At 37.1% G+C, this 24030-nt stretch overlaps 1 protein-coding gene across 1 annotated transcript; it reads left to right on the top strand.

Moving 5' to 3' along the window:
• Positions 1-362: 362 nt before the first annotated feature.
• Positions 363-21437, top strand: DSC1 (desmocollin 1). The gene is made up of 16 exons (XM_030445554.1): positions 363-401; positions 2839-2923; positions 5361-5560; positions 6044-6163; positions 7079-7234; positions 8175-8319; positions 9311-9477; positions 10865-10999; positions 12201-12386; positions 13501-13760; positions 13957-14099; positions 15729-15944; positions 17573-17806; positions 19747-19868; positions 20230-20466; positions 21240-21437. The coding sequence occupies exons 1-16, from the start codon at positions 363-365 to the stop codon at positions 21435-21437; spliced, it is 2643 nt and encodes an 880-aa protein (XP_030301414.1).
• Positions 21438-24030: the final 2593 nt, after the last annotated feature.

Genomic DNA, 24030 nt, shown 5'->3' with positions numbered 1-24030 from the left:
GAACTTCCCCAGGCGTGTCTCCGCGCTGCTCCGCACAGGCGGGGCGGGGCAGTGAAGGGAGGGGACGGGCAGCGCCTCGCCGCGGAGGTGGGCGGGTAGGGCCGGGAAGGGCGGGCGGGGTGTCCCAGCGCCGTGCCCGGGACAAGCATTACTCAAAAGGTTTTTAAAAAAAAAAAAGCGAAGTAATTAAAGTCGCCGCTGCTGCGCGCGGTCCCACCCTCCCCACCGGCCGGCTCCTGGGGCAGACGGGAGGGGACAGAGGCAGACGGCCTCAGCGGAGACACGGCACCTCCGCCTCCTCCGGCACCGCGCACTCGCTCCTTCGCACCGACGGCGGCGGCGACGGCGGCTCAGCGCGCACCATGGCCCCCGATACCCCTCGTATCGTCCTCGGCCTCCTGGTGAGTGGGCGGGTGGGCGCGGGGGAGAGCGCTACGGAGCGCGGCCGCGCAGCCTGCTCAAGGCGCCGGGCCCTGGCACCGCGCTTTTAACTCCGCGGATGCGCAGCGCGGAGGAGAAACTGTTGGAAGGGTTGATTCGTATCGCTGTATTCCCACTGAGCGTTCGCCCGGACGGGTCTTTGCGAGGGGCGCGCTGGGGTGCGGGCTCAGGAGCGGGCGGCAGCCTGCGCCCTGCGCAGGGGAGCGCGGTGTCTGCGCGGCCCCAGGGCGCATCTCGGGCTCCTGCAACCGGGTGGGACGGGTTTCGGTGAAGGGAGAAAACCTGGCTAGTTGTTGGGTTTGATCTCGGAGGTTACGAGGTGGACACGTGCTCCGGTCGCTAATGCTACTTCTGGTTATTCATAGGAAAAAGTTAAACCGCAGTTCATTTTATTTAAATCTCCCCCCCCCTCTACTCCCAATCTCCTACCCCCCCAAACCCGACGGTTCTCCTTTTGCAATGGGAAGGTTCGTGCGGATGGCGTGGACCATGTTAAGGTCCTCGGAAAAATTATCTGTGCATTTCATCGGTTTCGTTTGCCTTCGATTTACTGTATTACTACCTCATTATTTTCTATTTTTTTTTTTCTTAATTTTTTTTAACTTTTGTTGGTGGATGAGTGAAGGTGTTTTGTCTTTTGTTTCTTACCCCCTTTCTGCTGCGTTCACAAAAAGAGGACAGGTGATCGTTTGAGCCCGAAAGTAAACCACTCCGTAGTGTTGAAGCAGTGAATTAATTATTTTGGTATTAATTATATATGTGCATTTGAATGAAAGTCTTACAATTCCAGACACTATGCGTGCCTGCCTTTGCTAAAGTATTAATAATAAAACCTAAAGAGGCCCAAGTGAGTTTATTCATACATCTAATTAAAAAAAAAATAATTCTTCTGTCTGACAGCAAAAAAACAATACCCAAATGCCCAAAGCTGCTCAGGTGTCATCCTTATACAAAGTGAAAGGACGCCGCACCTTACTTTTTACCTGGTGTTTCCGTATATCCTGATATCCAGGAATAACTACCATTTATATTTAACTCCTCAGTAGTTCTTTGTGCTGGCAATAAATTATCTTGGCATTACTGTTTTAAAATTAGATGCCATTGATTCTTAAAGTATCTTAGAACAATGTAATAAGGTTGCGTGATTTTAAGAACTAAGGATACAAGGTCTGTCGGGATAGAGTGTTCTGTTAATAATTCAGTGTATCGGTTAATAAGGAAAGTGCCTACTAATACAAAAGCAGTGGTATTTGAATTGCTTTTTATATCCATATTTTTATATCTGTGTCTATGGAACAGTATGAAGAACTTTTACGATGAAAACATGGAGTTTAAATTGCTTTAATACAATGATTAAATTTCACATTTCAACTTTATTTTTGTAGCTGATCAGAGTTTTTCTGAAGGTTCCTAGTTTCTCAAAGATTTAAATGTTTTTATATAAATGTTTTCACAATAAGAATCAGATAATTTTCTGAATTTCCATTTTTATACCTTTAATCCTAAAAGTATGTGTAAACTAAAAATTACTTTCCTTTTTGCTAGACTTTCATCATGAAAGGATAAATGTACTTAAAAGAGCTAATACGTTTATTTACATTTCTCTGTTTCTTTGTTTAATATGCTGTGTGATTTTTGGATTACAGTTTTAAACATCTGGATAGAAAGCAGGCAAGACACACATAAATATATATAAACACACATATATACAATCTGAGGCCAGGACTAAATTGCTCTGTGCTGAGGAAGATCTTTGTACCTCCATATGATTATTTTCATAAAAGGGTCTGTTTATCTACTGCTAATTTGAATTTTGAGGAGGACCCCATTTTGTAACTGGTTATATGGGAGTGGACTGCTGTGATACACGGCGTTTTATTTATGTCATATCTAATTGCTGAAGCTAGATTTAATTAGTTTGTTGAGAATGTGCTTTGAAGATGCAAAGTGATATGTAAGTGCAAGTGTCGTCATGTGGCTTTAATAAGACACTTGTCCCTTTAATGTTGAGCATCACCACAGACCCACCAAACCGAGTGCTGATGGATTGAACTTTAATACTTGGAGACCAGAATGCTATTGGAGGGAGTACATGGCAAAACTGTATTTTTGCTTTCCACTACTGAGGTAGTAGTGTAGGTGAATTCTTCTAGTCACAGAGAGCTCTTGCTCTTAATGTCAGAACCAGGAGCAGTAGTGAGATGGTATTTCCAGTTCGAAGCCTCATATGCTGTGCTGCGTTGTACCTGTCTTTTTAGCTGAAGAGTGCTTTTTCTGCCTTTTCTCTGCCTCATCTTTAAAAACAAACAAACCAAAGGCAGCTTCGGTAACTAGTTATTATTTAAAACAGCATGTAATGATTTTTCCCCCCCCCTGATTTCTTAATTTGTTTTCTAGGTACTGAGTTTGTGCTGCGAAGCTTGCAAGAAAGTAGTTTTTCATGTTCCTTCTGAACTAGAGGCTGACACATTAGTTGGCAGAGGTGAGAAACTGCAAGATGCCCATCGTAATGATACAACATTGCACCTTTGCTGGGATGCTGCTAACAGTGAAGGAAGCTGTTTTTTATTTAATGGAATGAATGAATGGATGACTGGACAGCCAGCTAAACAGCTGGATCAGCTTTTTTTATGGAGGATACGCCCTGTGTTTGTTACGGATTTGAACGCTGGCTCTGTGCATCCATTTGACTTCTGTGTAAACAGCTATTGTCAGGCTACAGTATTTATTTTAAAACTAGAATGGCAGAATTTAATGTTTTTGAAACTTGGAATTTTAGGCTTAGAATTTAAATAAGTGGCTTGATATTTTGAAATGCACCCATAATACACAGTCTCATATGGGGAAAGCAGAAAAATAAAAAAAAAAAAAAGAAAAAAAGGAATATAAAACCCGTGTGACTGAGAGGAGAAAGGAAGACTAGGAGACACCTCCCTTCTTCGTTTCAGACCAGTCTTTAAAAAGCAGATTTGAAGATGTGGCTTAGGAGCTACTACAGGGTTCTGTGCTTTAATCTGAGGATTCAGAGGTGTTTTATGTAAGTCCTGGGACAACAGAGGAATATGTTCCAAATCTGCAATCCTAACCCACATTCCTACAGAAGGAACTAATAAAGAAAATTGGTAGTTCATCACAATACATACAAGTGCTTAGAAAATCTAACTTTAAAAATTCAAGTTCATTAACACTAGTGATAAATTTTAAAATGAAAGTTTGCTTGCAGCTGTTTAAGTATTGATCATGTTTCTAGAAACTTTAGTGTTTCTCTGTGTAAACAAATATGGATATATGGACACTTCCTTTTTATTTATATAAAATCAAAACATTATTACAGTGCTATGAAAGAAATTGAATAACACCGAACTGAAACTTTTTTCCCCCTAAATGTTTAACTAAACCTTTATATCTTGAATGACATTACTTAAACATTTATTGAGAAAACATAGTATATTTTACATTCATACAAGGTCTGTACCTTTACAGTAATGTAAGCCAGGATTTTATTGAAGGGCCTGTAAAATAAAAAGATCCCACGTAGTTATGGCTAGCTGAGCATACTGTTGACTCACATAACCATCAGAAACAAGATCTCCAGTCTGGAATTTTTGGAAATGTGGTGCTGTAATATACAGCAGCGTGAGACATCTTTAGGTGAGGCAGTGATACTCTTGTCAATACCAAATTTTCACTGTACAGATTGACAAGAAGTCACTGCTGTGGTGTTATGGAAAGCTTAGGAAATGTTTAATTGAGCAGATAAAAGAAAGACTTAGAAACAGGAAGGAAGAAAATACTTCATATTTAAAATTATGCTTTCTGTCTGTTCTTGCATCCTTGAAAGAGAAATTAAACTTAGTTTATTGAAAATATCATCTACATATATTTGGTGAAATTCTGAATCTATTCTTGGAATTTTGTAGTCAGCTTCCATAGAGCAAGGTCCCATCCAGTATGATTTCACTGAAAGAGTATTGAAAAGTCTCGAGAACGTTAGACTGGCACCTCTTGTACTCTGCAAGGGTTGTTTATCCAGAGTTTAGGTCCATGACCTTCATCTCTTTCAGGGTCCCAGACTGTTCTTGCTTAGTGCTGTGGTGCTACTGCAGTTATTTATTATTATCTTGGTTTTGCTTTTTCTTGAACTGCAGTGTGGGATTACTAGCTGGTGAACCAAGTTTATTGAAATGCACTGAAGTTTATTTTAGCCACAAGTGATAGCAAATGCAGTAAAAAATACCCGAGAAGTATGCTGAACTTCCCTACTACTTCCTATAAATTGAATAGGATTCTATCATATGCATATTAAAAAATTGTCAATCGTTTGTTCTAGAGTTAGCCTTTATCTCTGTCATCTGTCTGCCTCATAATTTAAAGGCCTTTGTCCTCCCAAGACTATTAAATCATGTAGTACCAGTCAGTGCTTTCCTCCTAAGGGCAAAACTTCCAAGATGTAATATCTCCATTGGGCATTTGCATTAATTACTCATCTTCACTGATTTTCTGGGGCATGGAGTACAAGAGAAATGTAATAGCTACTGATCCAATAATTAGGGTGTCTACAGTGTTGGGGTTTTTTGTATTTAAATGTATTAGTCCACCTCTCATGCTTCAATAATTTTACCAGTGTAATAGTATCTTGTTGAAAGATACACATGAAGCATCCATGTCATTTAGGAAGTAATTATCAACACAAGAGTTGAAATTGATGTAAACTTTGTTGCATCTGAGTGCATAAATGGGTTCTAGAATTTATAATTATGATGCTTAAGTACTGAATGATCAAATTTTGAAGACTCTGTAAGTCAGTAAGTAGAATTTTTACTTAGGGTATGGTTTTGTTTTTTTTTTTTTTTTTTGGTTTGGTGAGGGATGTTATTGCTTGCTGTTTGAATTACTGTCTCAATGTTTTTTTCTCATAGTTGATTTGAAAGAATGCCTTCAGTCTGCAGACTTTATCAGTTCCAGTGATGGGAACTTCAAAATCCTAGAGGATGGCTCTGTATACACAACATCTGCTGTTTCTTTGTCTGCTGAGAAAAAGACTTTTAACATATTACTTAAAGACAGTCAAGAACATGTACAAAAGGAAATACATGTTAGCTTGGAAAAAGAAAAAAAGGTGAGTTTTTAATTTCAAGATACATTACTTATGTGAAATACTGTTTCACACAATGCAGTTTCATGCTGGGCAGTTGAGTTTTGGAATTCAAATAATCAGACAAAGCACTCCGATCTAGAGTGAGTTTTTATTTAGCAGTTATTGCTTACTGTGTTGCTTACATCAGCAGACTTGCTTTCTGGAATGGAAGATGCTAGCAAGGAGCTTAATTGGGAATATCAAGAATCTTAAAAGCTATGTTTGAGGAACTAAAGCAGATTTTATTTGAGCAAAGTATTACATTGAATGAAAAAAGTCTTGGAATACTCTGAGAGGAATAATCAGAAATTAAGACCATGGAAAAACAAATACTCAGTGGGAAAATTGGAATGAAGGGAAAAAAAGATGGAAATCTAGGATACTAGTTAAGGAAAACCATTCACACATACACAGCTAAGAATGCATGGATATATTCTTACTTGTCTTTTTGTATTCTAGACTCAGACACAGAAGACTAGGCATGCTAGAGATGCAGTTCTCAAGCGAACCAAAAGAAGGTGGGGTCCTATTCCATCTGTTATGATAGAAAACTCACTGGGACCTTTTCCACTACAAATACAGCAGGTATATGTTATACAAATCCTATATTTACTAAACAATCTACTTTTGTATGTCACTTTTATGATAAATGAACAAAACCCAGCTCTCTCATATTCCCTACTGATGCTATTCCTACTATTGCTCCTTTGTTTTGTTCTGTCCTGTTCATTATTATCTGGTAACTGAAAGGACTTGTGATTGTAGTTGTTGGGATGAACTAGAAAAGTGCAAAAACTGTTAAAAGGAGAGAAGGATATAAAATGGAGCTCTTGGGCCTGGAAATCTATTAAGTATGTGATTAAAGAAAAAAACAAACCAAAACAGCAACCCCCCTGTCCCCTTGCAAAACGTTGCCTAGAAGAAGGTTTAGTAGACAAAGAGTGGGAGGAAGTCTTACCTGCGTGTCTACAATGTTTTGGAGCTCAAGGTGTATGCCTGTTCTGTTGAAGAAGAAGGTGTATGGCCTGTGTTATTAGGAAAAGTACTTACTGTAAGAAAACAAGTAGGCGTGAAAGAGAAATGCAAGAACTAAAGTTATCATGGATCCATCTAGCCTTCACTAGATTACAGAGTGGCTGGTAGCAGATGTGTAGAGACAAGTGTAATAACAGAGTCTGTGCAGAGCAGTCATTCCTCTCTTAATCTTAACCTTCCTATGTTCTGGCACTCAGTAGGTAAAGAAAGTATTTGGGGAAGAGAGTGTTTGTACATAGATAACTGCTAATGTTACCTCCTTGGTGTTTGTGATGTGATGCAAACAGGTTCTCTGAATTGGCAAATCTCTGGACTATGCTCTAGGTGGTCGTCTTTTCCCTGGCACTGTAATTTCTTTAATTGTTCAAAGTTCCTGCTTGTGCTTAATGTGATAATGAGAAAGGGAAAAATGTATTAGAATGATGCCTCTGTTTTCCATTTGGCTTAAAAACATCTTCCTCATAGGTCCAGTCAGACACAGCTCAGAACTATACTATTTATTATTCTGCAAGTGGACCGGGAATTGATCAAGATCCAAAGGGTTTGTTTTACATAGAAAGAGAAACTGGAAATATTTTCGCTACTCGTGCAGTGGACCGTGAACAATATCCAAGCTTTCAGGTACAGAGCTAAATTCTGTAAATTTTTTTTTTTTTCTTTTTTTTTTTTTTTCCGTATATTTAAGAAACTGTGTTACAAGGGAACTGGGAGCAGACAATATCTGGAATCATCTATCTGTCCTGAGTAATATCCTAGGTGCTGCAGAGATGAAGTCAGAAGCAAATGAAATTGCTGGTCATCTAGATCTTAAGAGTATTTTTTTTTTTTACTCCTTAGACCCTAACTACAGCATAGACTGAGCTATTGGATTTGCATGAATTGTAGGTAGAATTTGAAGTTATCCCAGAGTTTTTAAGGGAAGGTTGAAAAGGTCTGCCTAAAAACAAGATCATGAGAGACTCTAGAGGGCTGTGGTTTTAACATCTCTTTCTAAGGCTCTTCAGTTTTGCCATTTTATTAGCAAGGTACACTGCTCTCTCTGCTGGTTGAGAAGTGCAAGAAGGGAGATAGTAGAAACAAACAGCTTGTAAAGAGATAATTCACAGTGCCTGTGATTGCAATTTGTTTGACTATGTTGTAATGGGCAAATAATTTTTCTGTTCTTGATTTTGTTCTAAATAGCAGTATTTACATCTAAATTTTTGGTAAGGTTGAGATTGCTTTGTGGAAAAATACTGTGTTCAAGAGACTTGGAAAAGTGTTTGGCACAGTTGGAGGGTGGGGGGGTGGGGAAGAAAGTGATTCAATACTTACTGCACAAGAAATGGAAAGGGGAAGAATTTGAAAGTTTTTAAAGGTTTTATATTGCTATCTTCTTAAAATACCAGTAATGTAATCAGTGATATCAATTTGTGTTCCATGTGGCTAAAGAGCCTGGTCTTCAGAAGGATATGCTTGTCATACTGTATTTCATTTTATTGACTCCTCTATTGGAGTAAAAGTGTAGTGATACTTCATGTTATTTAAGCATAAAGCCAATTACTTCATATATGTCTTACAGATCATTTGCTTTGCAACCACTCCAGATGGTTATTCACCAGAGGTACCACTGGTGCATACAATCAGGATAGAGGATGATAATGATAATGCTCCATATTTTACTCAGGATCTTTTTGAGTTTTGTGTCCCTGAAAATTCCAAACCTGGTAAGAATTGTTTTAAATCAGTGAACACAGTGCTGCTCAGCTCAGTTATGTACTAGTATGACTGGGTGTAATTCTGTCTTTTACTCAATTTTAGCAGGATTTCCTAAGGACTGTTTCTTCACAGAAAAGGCTGAATTTGCAAAGAGCAGCTCAACATTTCTTAATGATTAGAAATTTCAAAACACGTAACTCAGTCACAGTGAAAAGTATTATTAAAAAAAAGTGGTGAATCAGTTTTTCTAAAACAGTGTAAGAACTATAGAACACTATTCTTTTCATTTTATTTAAAGTCACCTGTTTCCATAAAATGTTTTGATAGAAGTGTCGTTTTCAGTGGGTAGTTTCCTAAACAGCTAGATGGGTGGTGTTCTAAGGTGCAAAATGCCTTTGATTAAGCTTATAGTTTGTGTCTGAAATGATAAACTAAGGTAGGACTTTTCCTGTGTTAAGCCTGGGGTCTGAAGTCTGGGGGAGAAATTTATCAGGGGACAAAAGCAGGGAGAAAAGTCAATCTCAGAAAATAAGAAATGCAAAAGTTGTGGTTTGCCATTCCTCCCTTATATCTTAGTCTAGGGGTATAGACTGGAGAAAATTTAACTTGCTGCAGTTTGAATTGTGTCAGAGAGCACTGAACCTCTCCTTCCAGCCCTCTGGCAACTCCTGTTCAGCTGTGTTGGGGATGCTCTATTAGGTGTCACTGTCCAAAACAACTGAAATATTAGTATTTCTTTTAATTATTCCTTCTGACAGCTGCAGTGATTGCAGCTTCTTCTACGAAAAAAAAAAATAGCTGGAGAATTAAGATAGGCAATTTTACACTATTTCTGTTTTTTTGCTATTATTTACTATGGGTTTAATTTTTTTTTTTTCATTGAGAGCTAAGTGACCAAATAGCTATTTTCAGGTATCAAAAATTGAAATACCTTTTCAAATAGTTCTTGATTATTTACATATTCTTCTGGATCTAAAAATCGCTGTATTGTGTTCACAGGTATAGTTGTTGGAAAAGTGACTGCAGAGGACAGAGATGAGCCTTATACTCTGCATACTACGTTGAAGTACCGCATTGTGGCACAAAATCCGCCAATAACCCCAGCATTTTCTTTACATGGTGACACAGGTGTCATTTCTGTATTGTTACCACAACTGGACAGAGAGGTGATCTTTTCAGATCTTCTTCTTTTTAGTTGTCACCTAGTACACACAGATAGCTTCTTCACTCTGAATTGTTGACACAGGAATCACCACATAAAAAATTTCTATTATTTTTTTTACTGTTTCCCTTCTAAGGAGTCTTCTGAATCTTTAATGAAACCTGTAATTGGTTGAGTTTCTGCAGAGATCTACCATATTCTAGTGAATATTGGCAGGGGACCTCCTACAGCTCTCCTACTCAATTTGTTGTTCAGAAATCCTATGGATATTGTTTTTCCTTTCTCTCTTCATGAATCCTGTAAGCCACTATTTCTTCTAATCAAGCTCACTTTGAGGTCCTTCTTGCTTCTTTACAGGGAAGATAAACTAACTTTTCTGAAAGTGGTCAGCCGTCCCATAACTCAATAGAAATATCTCCAGTATCTGAAACCTCAACAGTAATATAACATTTCCTAAAATTAAAGTGCAAACTATTTACTCATATCATCTAGCTTTCAAGTAAATAAGATACCAGAGGGTTTGGGTTTGATTTAGAGATTTTTTGTTTTTATTAAATGTCATGTGAGAGATCATTTGTGCTAAAAAAATTACAGTGACAGGCATTTGTAATTTGAAGTAATATTTGTAGCATAAGGCAGCCATTCTAGAAAAAAATTGCTACAGGCGCATCTTTTTTGAGGATAAAATGAGATATATTCTGGTATACTTGCATTTCTTCATGGCTGAAAATCCACCCTAGCAGTGTGTAGCAAAACTTTGCACTGGCTGTATACTGTACAATTCTTTTAGCTAGAGAAAAAACAAATTTCAGGTATTTGGAACTGGAGTTAGCATCTTGAGCATTCTGCTGTTGTAAGTCAGTTCGGGGATTTAAATACCCTGCTTATCAGTGATTTCCTTGAAAATGATAAGGGCAGGACTCCTTCCATGCCAAGTCCATGCCAAATGGAAAGCATTGCCTTGTCATGTATAGCCCATGGAAAGGCTGATTGCAGCACTGCTTTTGGTCAGCCTTGCTGAAATGAGACATCCACCTGAAACACTTCATAAGGTGGAAATAAATATAAAGGAATACCGTGCTTTTCCAAAGGGGAGATGTAAATAGCAGATGGAAATGCATCTTTTGTAGCTTCCAAAACTTCAAGTATGGGGAAATAAGGCTGACATTGGGAAATAAGGATGACATATCCAACCTTTATTGGATATAGGATATAGTGTACCTATTACTAACAGATGCTTAACTCCTCTGTGATGCTTAGTCACTAAAATGTTTTACTTGTTTTCCTTTTGGAATGGGATAAAAAAATTTAGTCTTACTCATTTGTAACTATGAGGCTAAAAAAAAAAAAGAGTATGCCAAACTTCTGTATGTTTTTATTCATCTTTTCAGCTGGTACCCAGTTACACTTTGTTAGTTGAAGTCAGAGATATGGCAGGTCAGCCTTTTGGGTTGTGCACTACAGGAACAGTTGTCATTAGAATTGAAGACACAAATGACAATGCACCATCCTTTAAGCAGACACAGGTAAGTCTCCATAAATGAAAAGTATGTAAAAAAGTAAAAAAATATAATCCTATTTTTATTCCCTGATTTCCTGATGGTCAGTCCCTGTAATAGGAAGCCTAATGCCTTGAGGCAGTTAATGCCAATATGGGCATTTGAGAATGCCTTGTTGGTTTTGTGCCCTTTGATAGTTAGACCTATTGCTACATTGTTTTGAGTCATTTGCCTTATGTCCACTGGGAGAAAGGTGACATGACTCATTCATTCACTTCTGCTGCAATGCACATCTTAGAACCCCCATAACAAGTTTTAGGGAGGAGCAAATTAACTCTTTGACCATCATTTGGCTACTTCTGCACTGCAAATGCATGTTTTAGTGAAGAAGATCCAAGGATTTTCATGGAGGTTTTCTGTGCTTTTCCTACTTTTTTTCCCCTCTTATTTATTTAAATTACTTGTTCAGCAATAGCTTGAACTCTGCTTTAACTCTTTGCTTCTTGCCATCCATCTGAATTACTAAGGACAGATACTATGTCTCAGTAATCATGTGTACAGCTCAAATACCACAAAAGATTTTTCTAGTATGAAATTAATGCAAAATAATTTGTTTTCCATAAGGAATACACATACATTATCCTTCCCACTTACTGCTGTACTGTATCATCAGTGATATTCAGAATTAGTCTTATCTGTGCTTCTTAAGCTTGTACAGAATAACACAGCTCTTTAAAAAGGTAAATTAAAAAAAAAAACCTTTCATCCATTGCCATCTGAGCAGAGAGGTGCATTTTGCCCTTCTTGGCTTTCCTTCAAGTTCTTGTGGTTTGTTTTTCTGTATTTTTTTAATTTACCCCAGTGCCTTTCTTAATGCCAGCTTGATCATACTGTATGCAAATTAGCATCTATAGCTGATCCAACTGAGAGGAACTGTGTTAATTTACCTTTCCTGGAAGGAGAATTCCAGGCTTAATTATGTCACTGACAGTTTAGTGTGGTTGAAGGGGCTGAGTCTCTAACTGTGCTGGCAGGGAAGGTTTACTGTTTCACTTAGGATGGAAGGGAGGAGTGGGGAAAATATGCTAATATATGAAAACAAATAAATCATTACAGCAGCTTGTTAAATTGACCCCTTGGGTTTAAGCAGTCCTATTTAAATAAAATCCTGCATCATGGAATGGTACTATATCATTTTAAGTGATTTTTTTTTTCTTGATACTCCAAGTATGAAACACGAGTGGAAGAAAACAGGGTGAATGTAGAAATACTGAGAGTCTCTGTTATTGATCTGGATGAACCTGGTTCACCTGGCTCAGGAGCAGTGTATGAAATTATAAGAGGAAATGATGATCGGTCCTTTGAAATTACAACAGACAAAAACACAAATGAAGGAATACTGTGTGTTGTTAAGGTAAGTTAAAAATGGAACTGCTAGGGGAAAATACATGTGTCTTCAGCTTTTAAAGCCAATAATCTATATTGCATTTTTATTCAAAAAATATCTGTAACTGTCAGGCAAATCATGTTTTCCTCCTGATCTGAACTCTTCTGGAGCTTTGTGTGTGCATAATTCAAGGAATTCCATTTGATTTCTCATGCCAGAAGAGCTTAGTGCTTTTGCTGGGGTCCACAGCTGGAGTTGTTTAGGCTTAGGAATGTAACCGAGGAATGCTTCATGGTGTTGTTTTTAACAGGAATGGTTGTGTGGCAAAGGAGGGGAGGTATGAGTACCTTCCTCCAGTCTTCTCTCTGGGAGTTGATAAAACTTACTCAGCATAAAACTCTCCAGGTTTTATTTTGCAAGGTAGTGACTTTAGTTTTGCTTTTCTGGGGTGCAAGGGAGCCCACATACACCTAACTTGTTACACACAGTACTTTACAGATGTGAGGTAGAAGGACCACTGTTCCTGTAATTGAGCATGTTCCTTTGCCTCTTCACACCTCTTATAAATATATAAATATATAAAATATATATAAATGTATATCAATAGCTCTATTAAAGGCATATGACGACCTTGGAGAAGGTATCTGAAGAATACACGGTAGATACTTGCTTGTCAACCCCCTAAGTTCAGAGATATTTGGAATGGGTGAAGTCTTAAAAGGAAATAAATGTAGGTGGTATCAAGCAGTGTGATTGACTCGCCCTGGAATGGAAATGTATGTAACTTAAAATAATGGCTAGCTAGATACAGGAGGATAAAAATCTCCCACCACATTTAATTCTTAATTCTATTAAGAATTTACTGTCAGAGTATTCATCAAAAATTTTGCAATGATTTTGCTTATCTTATTTTAGGGGTAGTTCCTCGGGTTCTTTTCTTTGAGTAACTTAGAACTCTAAAATTTTCTTTATAGTCACGTCCCTTTACTGTGTCTCAAGCTGGATGGTTCTGAAGGATAGCTGACTTCTTTTGTAAATAAATGTAGTACAGTTTTATCTATTTAATAATTTGGCACTGAAAACAGCGTCGAGTTTTGTATTGGTTTGAATGAAAAAAACCAACACGTCACCCTTGTTACAGGGATTGGACTATGAAGCTGCCAAGCAGAGGGTTCTTGTGATTGCAGTCAACAACGAGGCACCCTACATGCTGGCCCCACATTCACAACAAGTTACCCAGAGCACCAGCTCTGTTACAGTGCATGTGCTGGATGTAGACGAGGGGCCGGTGTTTAAACCCTGTCACTTCCGCATAGATGTTAAAGAATGTGAGGATATTGGGACGAGTATTGGGAGATACATTGCAGAAGATCCAGAAACTGGAAATAGTGAAGGCATATGGTATGAAACAATTTTATCTACTTGATTGTTTGGAGTACGTTATGGGTGGGTTAGGGGAAGGGGGAAATGTTGTTGCCATAGATATGTGTGTGTACATACCCATGAGCTTATATGAATACACGTATCTATATATGTATGTATGTACATATACACGTGTATGCATATTTGAGATCTTTAAACAAATTATGTTTGACAGCTACCGGATACCACCTGGCCAATGTAATTGGATCAGCATAGATGAAAAATCAGGTGAAGTCAGAACCATTAAAGTCTTGGACCGAGATGTTGGAGAAATGAGACGAGGTCAATGCAATATCACAGTCCTGGCAATAGACAGAAGTGAGTACTAAATGTTGTCAGTATTCTTTGTGGTCTGTAACAGATGTTTATGTAGGCATTTTGCACAAGGACAGCTATACAGGTTCAGAGCAGATGCCCACCTAGTCCATCGTTTTGTCTTTGGAATGGCTCTATCAACTGCTTAGGGAATATTACACAGCTAGGAAAACATTTAAGAAATTTGGTCGAATTCTCAATGTTTTCAAAAATTAAAATTCCATTTAGTATCCTTTCTTAACTTTAAATAGAGATATTTTGCTGTGGGTGGTATTTTATTTCCTGACTGTTTTCTTAAGGGGTAGCACCTGGCAGCCACAAAGTTGACAACAGAGAAAGCAGAGAGAGAGAACTTTTTGAAAACAAAGTTGTTGACCTCGCAGCTCTTACTACTTCCTCACGTTTGACTTCTTGGTTTCGGAAACCCTTAACTTAAAAGGACCTCTAAGAATTGCTGTATTCATTGCTCCATGTTATTGTTCTCTTCTTCTGACTCTCTGTCATCTAGCTCCTGTAATGGTGTTCACACTATTGATGAGCTCTTACAAATAACTCTGAGTGTAATTGAAGGGTCGCAAACTCAGATTCTCATTCTAGAACACTTTGTTTCTGATTTAATGTGTCAGGTATGACAACTGATTAACTTGAGTATATGCATTTATTACAGGAAAAGACATAGGTTTGCTTCGACATCATCTAGTGAAGAAGATTAAATACACCTTTCACTTCTCAAATGCTAAATGTAGCAAGCAGATTATCAAAGAAAAATGTTAGGCTTATAGTTCTCACTTTTATTCTGAAGTATGTATCTTATATTAGAAAGGGAAAATGGAGTGCCTTTATAAATCCAATGGCAGGGTTTAGTTTGAGCCCTTATGAGTTTAAACATCAGTGGGAATAAAATGGAGACCTTTGGAAGTTGCTTTACAGCTAAAAAGTCTAAATCTGTCCAAAGCTTGCATAGTAAAATTAAATATAAGTAACACAAATCTAAATGGTTTAGAACTTCTGTTACATACAAATTAACCTTGATATATGCAATGTCTCTAGAGAGTTTTTTAGAAGTAGGCAATGTAATTTCATTGGGATGCATATATACAAGCACTGACCATTCTTGTATTGGAAAAAATATAATTAGAAGGGACAGCTCATTCACTTCTTTCACGTAGACTTTGGTGACACAGTACGTGTTTTGGTTGAATTCTCCTACCACAGGGTGGCTCAGACAGAAGAGTCGGCTGTGTTTTTATTCCCAAAGGAAGAGAGGGTAGGGAAAATAGAATTTATTATCTCTTCCCAGAAGTAGAAAGGCTCAAAACTCTTACTTTCTGCTTTGAAATGGCTTAGTGTCCTTTCCCCCTGATTTCTAGGTGCTCTTTCTCCTCTCCTCCTTCTGTTAGAACAGCATCGGTCCCCACACAGGGAGCTGGTGATAATTTCTACAACTAGCCAAGCAAAGAGAAGCAGCCAAGAGAGAGCTGTGAGAAATCCCTGTCTCTGATACAGCAGCTGCTTTCCACCTTACTTCTAAACTTGGGTATTAGAGTTGGTATTTCATTGTGAAAGCTTGGACAAGAACGAATATGTGAATGTTAGAAGTAAGTCCTAAAAGTAGTTATTTTTATCTCCTAGATGGCAAAACAGGCACCGGAACAATCCAGGTTGTCATCCAACCTGGGAACAAGAATTATCCACGAATCACTACAACTGACTATGTCATGTGCAGAGACAGGAAACCCATCTGCCTTACTGCAGAGGATGGTGATGATTCTCCTTACAGCGCACCCTTCGTGTACCGCTTAACTGACCGTAGCTTGGCGTCCATGTGGAAGCTGACTCGACACAATGGTATGCCAGGACTACTTACCCCACTTGGCTGTAGGTTGAGGAGGCTTTGATACCTCTCCCTGGGGTGGACTGTAAGAATAGATTAAGTGAGTGTGTGTTTGGAATTGGTGTAGTCAGCGGGGCTAACAAGGTAGCCCTGGTGATCTCTTGCAGTTCCTCAGTTTTACTTGGTGTACAGATCAAGAGCATGCCAGAAAAGTAGGGGAACAGCTTGAGTATTCATTATCTTAATTGTTCTGGACTTGAAGTGTTTTGCAGAAGTTAAGAAGGTGGCACTGTTGGCATCACAAAAGCAAGGAGAATGACATTATATTCTGCCTCTAAAAGCATAAACAACTATCTGTCCCCAGAAGGGCTGTGTCAGCAACCAGCAGCTACCTAAAAGTATGATGTAAAAAGCTTAGGTAGGAGAAGAAAAAAATGATGTAATACATTCTGTCAACACCTCTGGAAAAATAAGTATACATTCATAATTCATAATTAATTTGTGAATGAAGTAGCTAATAGTTTAAAAAAAAAAAAAAAAAAAAAAGGCAGCTTTTCTTAGGCTGCTATTATGGTGGAGAACTGGAAAACCAGAACTTTACCTAAAACGGATTAGAGTCTGACTGGAAAAAACTCTGGCAGTATTTTTTTCTTAATAATGCTATCAGCCAGCACATTTTTGGTAAAGCTGAGCTGGGTGAAAATAAACCATTACTGTCTTCCTTATATATTGATGTTAGCTTTTATAATTTTGATTGAAGTAGGTAAACACTTTGTTACCAAAGGAATCAGTATTTAAAAAAATTTATTGATGAAAAACATTACAGCCAACTGTAGTTTCCTGGTGGGTGCCAAATGGGTGCTGCAACAGCAGCATACCATACATTTGTTGTTATGTTATCAGAAATTAGCCTGAAAAGGGTCTGATTCTGACATGTTCCATCAAGTAACTACTGATGAAAAGCAAAAGACAGCAAAGTTTGAGACAATAGTAGCCTTAGAGTTTCAAGATTTGCATAAGGCAAGTTGAAAAAAAACATTTTACTTGGTACATGTAGTTTCATATACCTCATCATAAAGCAACCATCGTGTGCATCAGTGTCTACCTGCTACATATTTTTTACAAATTATTTTTTTTGCCTTTTAAAGCACATGGTCAGTAATTTTTGACCCTAAGCAGGGCAGCAGATTAAATGGATTTTTCCAATGGGTTTGCCTGTTCCCACTGAACATAACAATAGAGCTAAAGAGTGGAAGGGGTATAAGTTAAGGTTACAATTACTCCAGTCACACTACTTTGAAGTCTGCTTAATAAGCATCAGATCAGTTGATGGTCCTTACTAGTAAGCCCAAATAGTGTCATTCACTATAGTGAACTGAATGAGCGTCAGAGTTTCAAAGTGTACATTGTCGGAAGGTTGCATAATGTTTGCTTTTTCAGTTCTAACATTTAAAAGGTATAAATCCTTCCAAGATGTTCTTTTACTGTCAACACATTTAAGCTATCTTTAAATTAACTAATACAGATCTGGTAGCAATATAGCTGTACCAGTAGGGAAGGTTGTGATCACAGTCATGTCTATGACAACAGGATTTTAGTTACTGCTAACATGAAATCTGGTTTTGTCTCTTTTTTTTAACAGACAATTCTGTGTATCTTTCACCAAAGGGTGATGTTCCATTTGGAATATATAGAATTCCTATAACTGTGACTGATAATGGAGGAAAGGTAGGCGAGAACTACGTAACTGTTAACGTCTGTGATTGTACTACTCCAACCGAATGCGATGGTGAGAGCCGCCAGCTTGCCAATGGAAATGTTACCCTTGGCATATGGGCCATCCTTGCAATGATCTTGGGATCACTGTTGTTGCTGCGTAAGTACACCTCTTATTTTTAATGCAAAGTTCAAAACAGTTAAAATTAGTTGATAGCATCTAATTTAAGCTTGATTCAAACCTATCTGTATAGCCGTCATCATTGACTTAATGGACCTGCTCTATTTGTTTTGGTATCACAGGTTTCTTGCTGTTGTCTTGTCTTGTAGTTACTGTGTATGGCCTTTTCTTCATTCTTTAAAGTTTGTTTTGCATATGGTGTTCTGTGTGTTAATATTAGCAAGACCAAAAAGCCTGCATTCAGCACTTGAGGTGAAAGAGGATGGGCTTTGTAGTGCTTGTCAGATGTCTTGAGGCGAGTAGAGCAAAGCTTGTGGGTTTAGTGATGGCTTTGGGATGCACATTTCTGTTTGCCAGAATTCTGAACTGAATTCCCTAGAGCCTTTTGTGACCTTTATTGTATTGTGGATTAAAATATGGAGTGTCTGAGACACTGGATTTCATGAGGGATTTTACAAGAGCCATTGTAATTAACGTTGAAAGACAGGTTGGATACTTGCAAATGGACCAAACCCTTGAATATGATGTTCTGTTACTGTAGCTGCCCAAAGACTGAGAGATTCTTAGTAGATTCATATTGCTCTTAACCAGTGAGGATGTAACAGTGATACATAACTAGCAAAACCAGGTCGGATTCACCAGAATCAGATATAGTCTGGCTAAGTCTTTAAAAGCCACTAGAGGACATACTTGAGTAACAAATACTTCAGAGTCTCTTTTTTTTACCCTTTCTTTTATTTTTCCTTTTCCATTTTACCTGTCTTGTCTCATTTGCTCTGTCCAGTCTCAGCTAGCTGTTCTTAGGTAGGTGGAACATTAAGACCTGAACATGATATGAAGGTTAGATAGATCCATGTTTTATCTGAATGGGGCGGGTACCCAAATTCTTGATATGGCCTGAGGGTGGAGCTTTCAGATACAGAGATGGTCACCAGGGAAAAATGTGAAACATCAGCTAGCTCTTTGACTGCATCCCTCCCAGACAGAGCCATTGTTTTATAGCAGCTAGGGTTTACCTTGTGTAGCCTCTGTTCACTGCTGTCATGGATGTCGTCTTCCCATCTGTCAGCATCAGGATGCTGGATGCACTGATGCTGATCTTGATGACAGCTGCAGAAACTGAATGGGCTTGAAAGTGGCTTTTGGTCAACTTCTACTCAAGTTTACATGTTCAGAGGTCAGATTGCTCAGTGAGAAGTTAGGCAGAACTCTTCTCCTTGCGTGCTTCTTTACTTTTAAGTGATCGACTTTAGGAGGAAGGCGTGGTTCTCTAAATGAAACGTTTGGTCCTTTGTTTGGGAGAGGTATTAGTTGCTCACGATTTTATACAAAATCATTTTACCGGAGTCTCCATGGCAACACAAAGTATAGGAAGAATAAGATGAATACAAGGAATTAAAAAAGATTGTTAGATTGTTCTTAAAGACCATTCTTGAAGTCCTTCAGGGTTCTTCTGAATTTTTCTGTGAAGCAGAATTGTCTGGTATCGAAACTGTTAAATTACATATTAGTTCCATTATGATGCAATTTGACATCTGCATATTCATGCATGAAATATGCCTTACGTTAAACCTTTTAGTCTCAAGACATGTTTTTTCTTTTTTTTTTTTTATGTAATGAGAAATTTTGCAGTCATAATGTTTTTGTAAATGATGCTTACATTTCTTTTGGGGAAACCAAGATGCGTTTTATAGGAATGTAACGGTTAACAGTGTAGTGAAAGCTCCATAAACTGTTTGAAATAATGTATATTTGTACAGTTTGGAGTATGGATATTTTTGGAAAGTTTTTTTTCTTTAAACCACACTTGATGCTTAGTCATTTAAAAAGACTAAGACAATAAATTCATTTGTTACCAAAGTAGATACCACTATGAAGTAAAGCTCACAGTATCTTCCTCACTTATTTCCTTTCCACAGTAATTCTGATCACAATTTGTGGCTGCTGTGGTGCTGGGGTAATGCACAGGCAAGTGACTGATGATTGTGCCAATCACAATTTAATAATTTCAAATACAGAAGCACCAGGAGAAGAAGTGATGGTAAGTTGTCTTTTTATTTATTTCAATGTAGAACCATGTAATTAAGATATCCATAACATTTCTGTTTGAGATCTGTATTAACTTTAGTAAAGGTTGAGGGTTTGGATCTTGTATCATATTTGAATACAGCAATTTTTTCTACCCACTTTGTCAAAGTATTCTTTCCAAAGACTACCTGATGATCTTTATTATACACTAAGTACTAAGGATAGCTTTTTTTTCAAAATGCCTCATTGCAAAGATGGAGGCTTTACAGTTTTCAGTATTGACAGTTCCTAATTTGATGTTTCATCTTTTAATTTTCAAAAGAAAAAAAGTAAAAAAAGTAATCTAAACATAGAATACTGCATCTGTTTTCTAGGATCAAAATATAATTCCTCTACAAAATACAAATGATCAAGGGGGATATGGAATAAAAACAGGAGATCAACAGACATTTGAAATGGTAAAAGGAAGAGGGCATACCTTGGAATCAGTCAAAGGAGGTGGACATCAGACTCTGGGATCAGTTAAAGAAGGAGGAGGACAACCTATGATGGATACATGTAGATATTCCTATTCAGAATGGCATAATTTCACACATCCACGTTTAGGCGAAGTAAGTATTCTTGAAACAGTTGTTTAGGTTTTTTTTCTGGAGTGTAGATTATGGTCAATATATACAAAATTTTCCAAGGAAGACATGTATTTGTGCTAGCAGGTGCCTTTCTGGTTTTGTTTTTGTTTCATTTTTCCCTCTCCTGTGCTTCCCTGCATCCTTTTTGGAATATTGCACTCTCAAAAAGTGATCGTTCACATAATTTAGATGTAAGTGTAACTGAACTTCTTTCAAGTATGTGCAGTATGCTATTTTTCTTTCAGACTATTTAATCATTTAGAATAATGACTCAAGATTTCCTGAGTTTTTCTGAGAATGTCTATTTGCTTCTGTTCTTACTGCTTGCTTTGTATGAATTTAAACCTGATACTTACCTTAGCAGGGAGACAAGAATGAATGTACAGCATTATAAGTATAGTTACTCCATGCTTGGGATCAAAAACTCTCACTACTTGTTTAACTAATTAAGTGTAAATCAATCTATTAATTTCAAGTGGATTTTAGTTGCTTGGCAGGTTATTTAAACAGGCTCTTCCTCTTTTATTGTAGCATACCGTATTATTAGAAATTATTTCTTTATTAAATACTTATATTTTGTAGTCTTAATGATATAGACCAATCATGTGCATTTTTTGTATGTAGGAATCCGTTAGAGGACACACTCTGATTAAAAATTAATCAATGAAAGGTAAATCAAAAGAAAATTATTTTTATGCAATATGTTTAGGATAACAATTTAAGAAAATAATCAGATATGTTCTTTTCCTATGCAGAAGGTGCACCTATGCAGACAGGATGAAGAACAGAAGCACTCTGAAGATTATCTGCTTTCATATAACTATGAAGGAAAAGGATCTTTGGCTGGCTCTGTAGGCTGCTGCAGTGATCAGCATGAGGAAGAGGCACTTGACTTCTTAGATCAGCTGGAGCCCAAGTTTAGGACATTAGCAGAAACATGCATAAAAAGATAAATGTGCCTTTCACACTGCTGAAAAAACTGTAAATAAGCGGCTGTCACACTTTTTGTGGTATTAGGTATTTTGGAATTGAGGGAGGGGGAGGTTTATCAAAATTAATATAGTCTGGTGAGAGTGTAAGTAACTCTTACTTTAAATATACAGCATTTTTAAATGTCTGCTAGATACATTCCATCAGAAATAAGGGATTCAAAATATTTTTTCTTTAGACTATGTTAATAGAGTAGTGCTAGTTTCTACTTAGTTTACATTTCCTATTTGTGTTTACTTAAAATGCAGAAGTTGTTTTTGTCCTTTTAATTAGTTATTCAGCTTCAAAATTTTATTGGCTTTGGAGAAGGAAAGCTTTTTGACTCACTGTTTCTTTGTTCTCTTTTAATTCTGTAGAAATAAAACAAAAAACATTACTGGTGCATATCAAGTACCTTGTTAATTTTTAACTTATATGAACTGCAATACAAAATGCTTCTTGATTTTTCACAACAAAAATACTGATGACTACATAAGGAAGGTTTATATTTTGATTGAAAATTAAATATATATATTGTATATATGTAAATTAATATTCAAAAATATATTTTTCTCCTAATGGGCTACCACCCATCAACTTGCTATCCTAAGGGATTTGTGGCATCACCACAAGGGTATCAGCATTGTATGCGAATATATATTTTTCTTCTAAGGAAATAAAAGTTAAAAAAAAAATATCAGGAAATAGGGGTAACTATCGCACTTCGAATGAATGCAAGACAAATCTCATGTTTACTTGACATGTTAGTACCTCAGTTTCTTGTGAGTTTTAACCTACTATCATTGCAGAAATTATGAACATTGCCAAGAGTTTTGTCCAGTGGAGCTAGCACTATCTTTTTTTACTTGCCCTGTTACAGACTTGAAACTGTTTCTTTCTGTAAGTAGAACAGAACATGACAGAAGATACAGCTCTAATGGACTGAGCATACACTGGATTAATAACATGTTTTAAAGATAGCTTTTTTTGAGATGCAAAATTTCATGTCTCTGGCAGAAATCATCTGAATCCTGTTTGTTATTTTACAAGATTAAGCATACATATACACTATATACATATATATATATATATATACACACAAAAAAGTCTGAAATAACTTTGGCAGATGACAGTAGTGAGATCTGAATGCTGCCCAAAGTTATTTCTGTAATTCAGCCTCTGCTTCACAGGCTTTACATGTTTTCAATATTTGCACTCCTAGATACGTAATCTGTCCTTTGCACTCCTGGAATTCTCTTGTTCTTTAAAAGAACATCTTCCTGCCTATGAGAAACTTGTGCAATTACTTATTTCTTTTGCTCTAATTATGCTTTTAGAATTTGCTCTGTAAACATATGTCTTAGGGAGATATTTTTAAATTTTACTATAGCTAATGATCTGTAAAAGGAATTACGCTGAACAACAGAGAGTTAGGCTGCTCTGAATTTCAGTGCTTAGCTGCTGCTGACTTCCAGTGGTTGCAGTTCATTCCACACAAATTATGGTCAGTGAAAACCTGTAACAGAATAAAAAATTATCCAATTTGTAATATACAGCTTGTAAAACCTTCTGTTTCATGCTGTAAATGGGCTTCAGAAAATTCCTAATAGGAACAAGCTGTGGTTAATAATTTCATAGACCAGAGCTAAAATGTCTATTGTTTGAAAGTGTTGATTAGTTAATCCTGAACAACATCAACTGCCAGTGGAAAGTGGAGCAAAATACTAGATGAGAACCAAGGTGTTGTGAACTTACTTGATTAAAAAAAAGTGTGCTAACACTATTATTATGAATAATAATCTTTATCACTAACATAAATGAGTATTGCTGTACATGGATAGGCAGATCTGTGGCTTGTGTAAGTCATGGTAGCTCTGCTGATCCCAGTGGAGCTATGCTGACTTTATACCAGGTAAAGATCTGTCCCCTCATGGTTTCTGTGCTTCTTTGTGTCTTTAGTTATTTGTGATACCCTTTACAAGGTAATGTTAATGGCTTTCCCATGCCCCTTTTCATGTTTGTTGTTTTTTGGGTTTTTTTTTTGTTGTTTTTTAAATGACACAAAAATTCTATAGTACAGAAGGACCGAGGATAAATAACAGAATGCACTCTTTTGAAAGTTACTCGGGGGGTGATGGGGAGAAACTTCTGGAAATAAGGTTTCTTTCCTTATAATAATAGTACTGTTTTAAAAGAATCAACAAATTTTTATGAGCTTTAATTTGGATTTGAATTGGATGTTTGAAGTAGATTGTTGCCAACTTTCCACTCTGGAATTAAAATAATAACTTGCTGAAATAAAAACATTTTGAAGTCTAATTAATTTGTTACTTGCTTTTTTTTTTTTTTTTTTTTTTTCATTTTTAAGAAAAGCACAAATTTGGAATCACTTCTACTTGTTTGCCTCTTAAAAATTAAAGTTCTGAACTGAACCATCTATTCCTGTAAAACCAAGAGCAGAAAGGAAATTGAGTTACTAAAAACTGAGCTGTAAGACATTGTTTTCTTTGTGTCTTCTAAACATGTGAATGAAAATGTTGTATAAAGTATTAAGGTTTACAGATAAAAAGTAACAAG

The sequence above is a fragment of the Calypte anna genome, chromosome 2 (genome assembly GCF_003957555.1).
Source record: "Calypte anna isolate BGI_N300 chromosome 2, bCalAnn1_v1.p, whole genome shotgun sequence".
In the NCBI taxonomy this organism is placed as follows: Eukaryota; Metazoa; Chordata; class Aves; order Apodiformes; family Trochilidae; genus Calypte; species Calypte anna.
This window is presented reverse-complemented; position numbering and strand designations above follow the sequence as displayed.

Bases quoted from the DNA above. Each gene is read 5' to 3' on its own strand.
- DSC1 (XM_030445554.1), top strand. From the start codon at position 363: ATGGCCCCCGATACCCCTCGTATCGTCCTCGGCCTCCTG. The intron at 11,000-12,200 runs GTAAGTCTCCAT...TGATACTCCAAG, and splicing joins CATCCTTTAAGCAGACACAG to TATGAAACACGAGTGGAAGA. The intron at 19,869-20,229 runs GTAAGTTGTCTT...TCTGTTTTCTAG, and splicing joins CACCAGGAGAAGAAGTGATG to GATCAAAATATAATTCCTCT.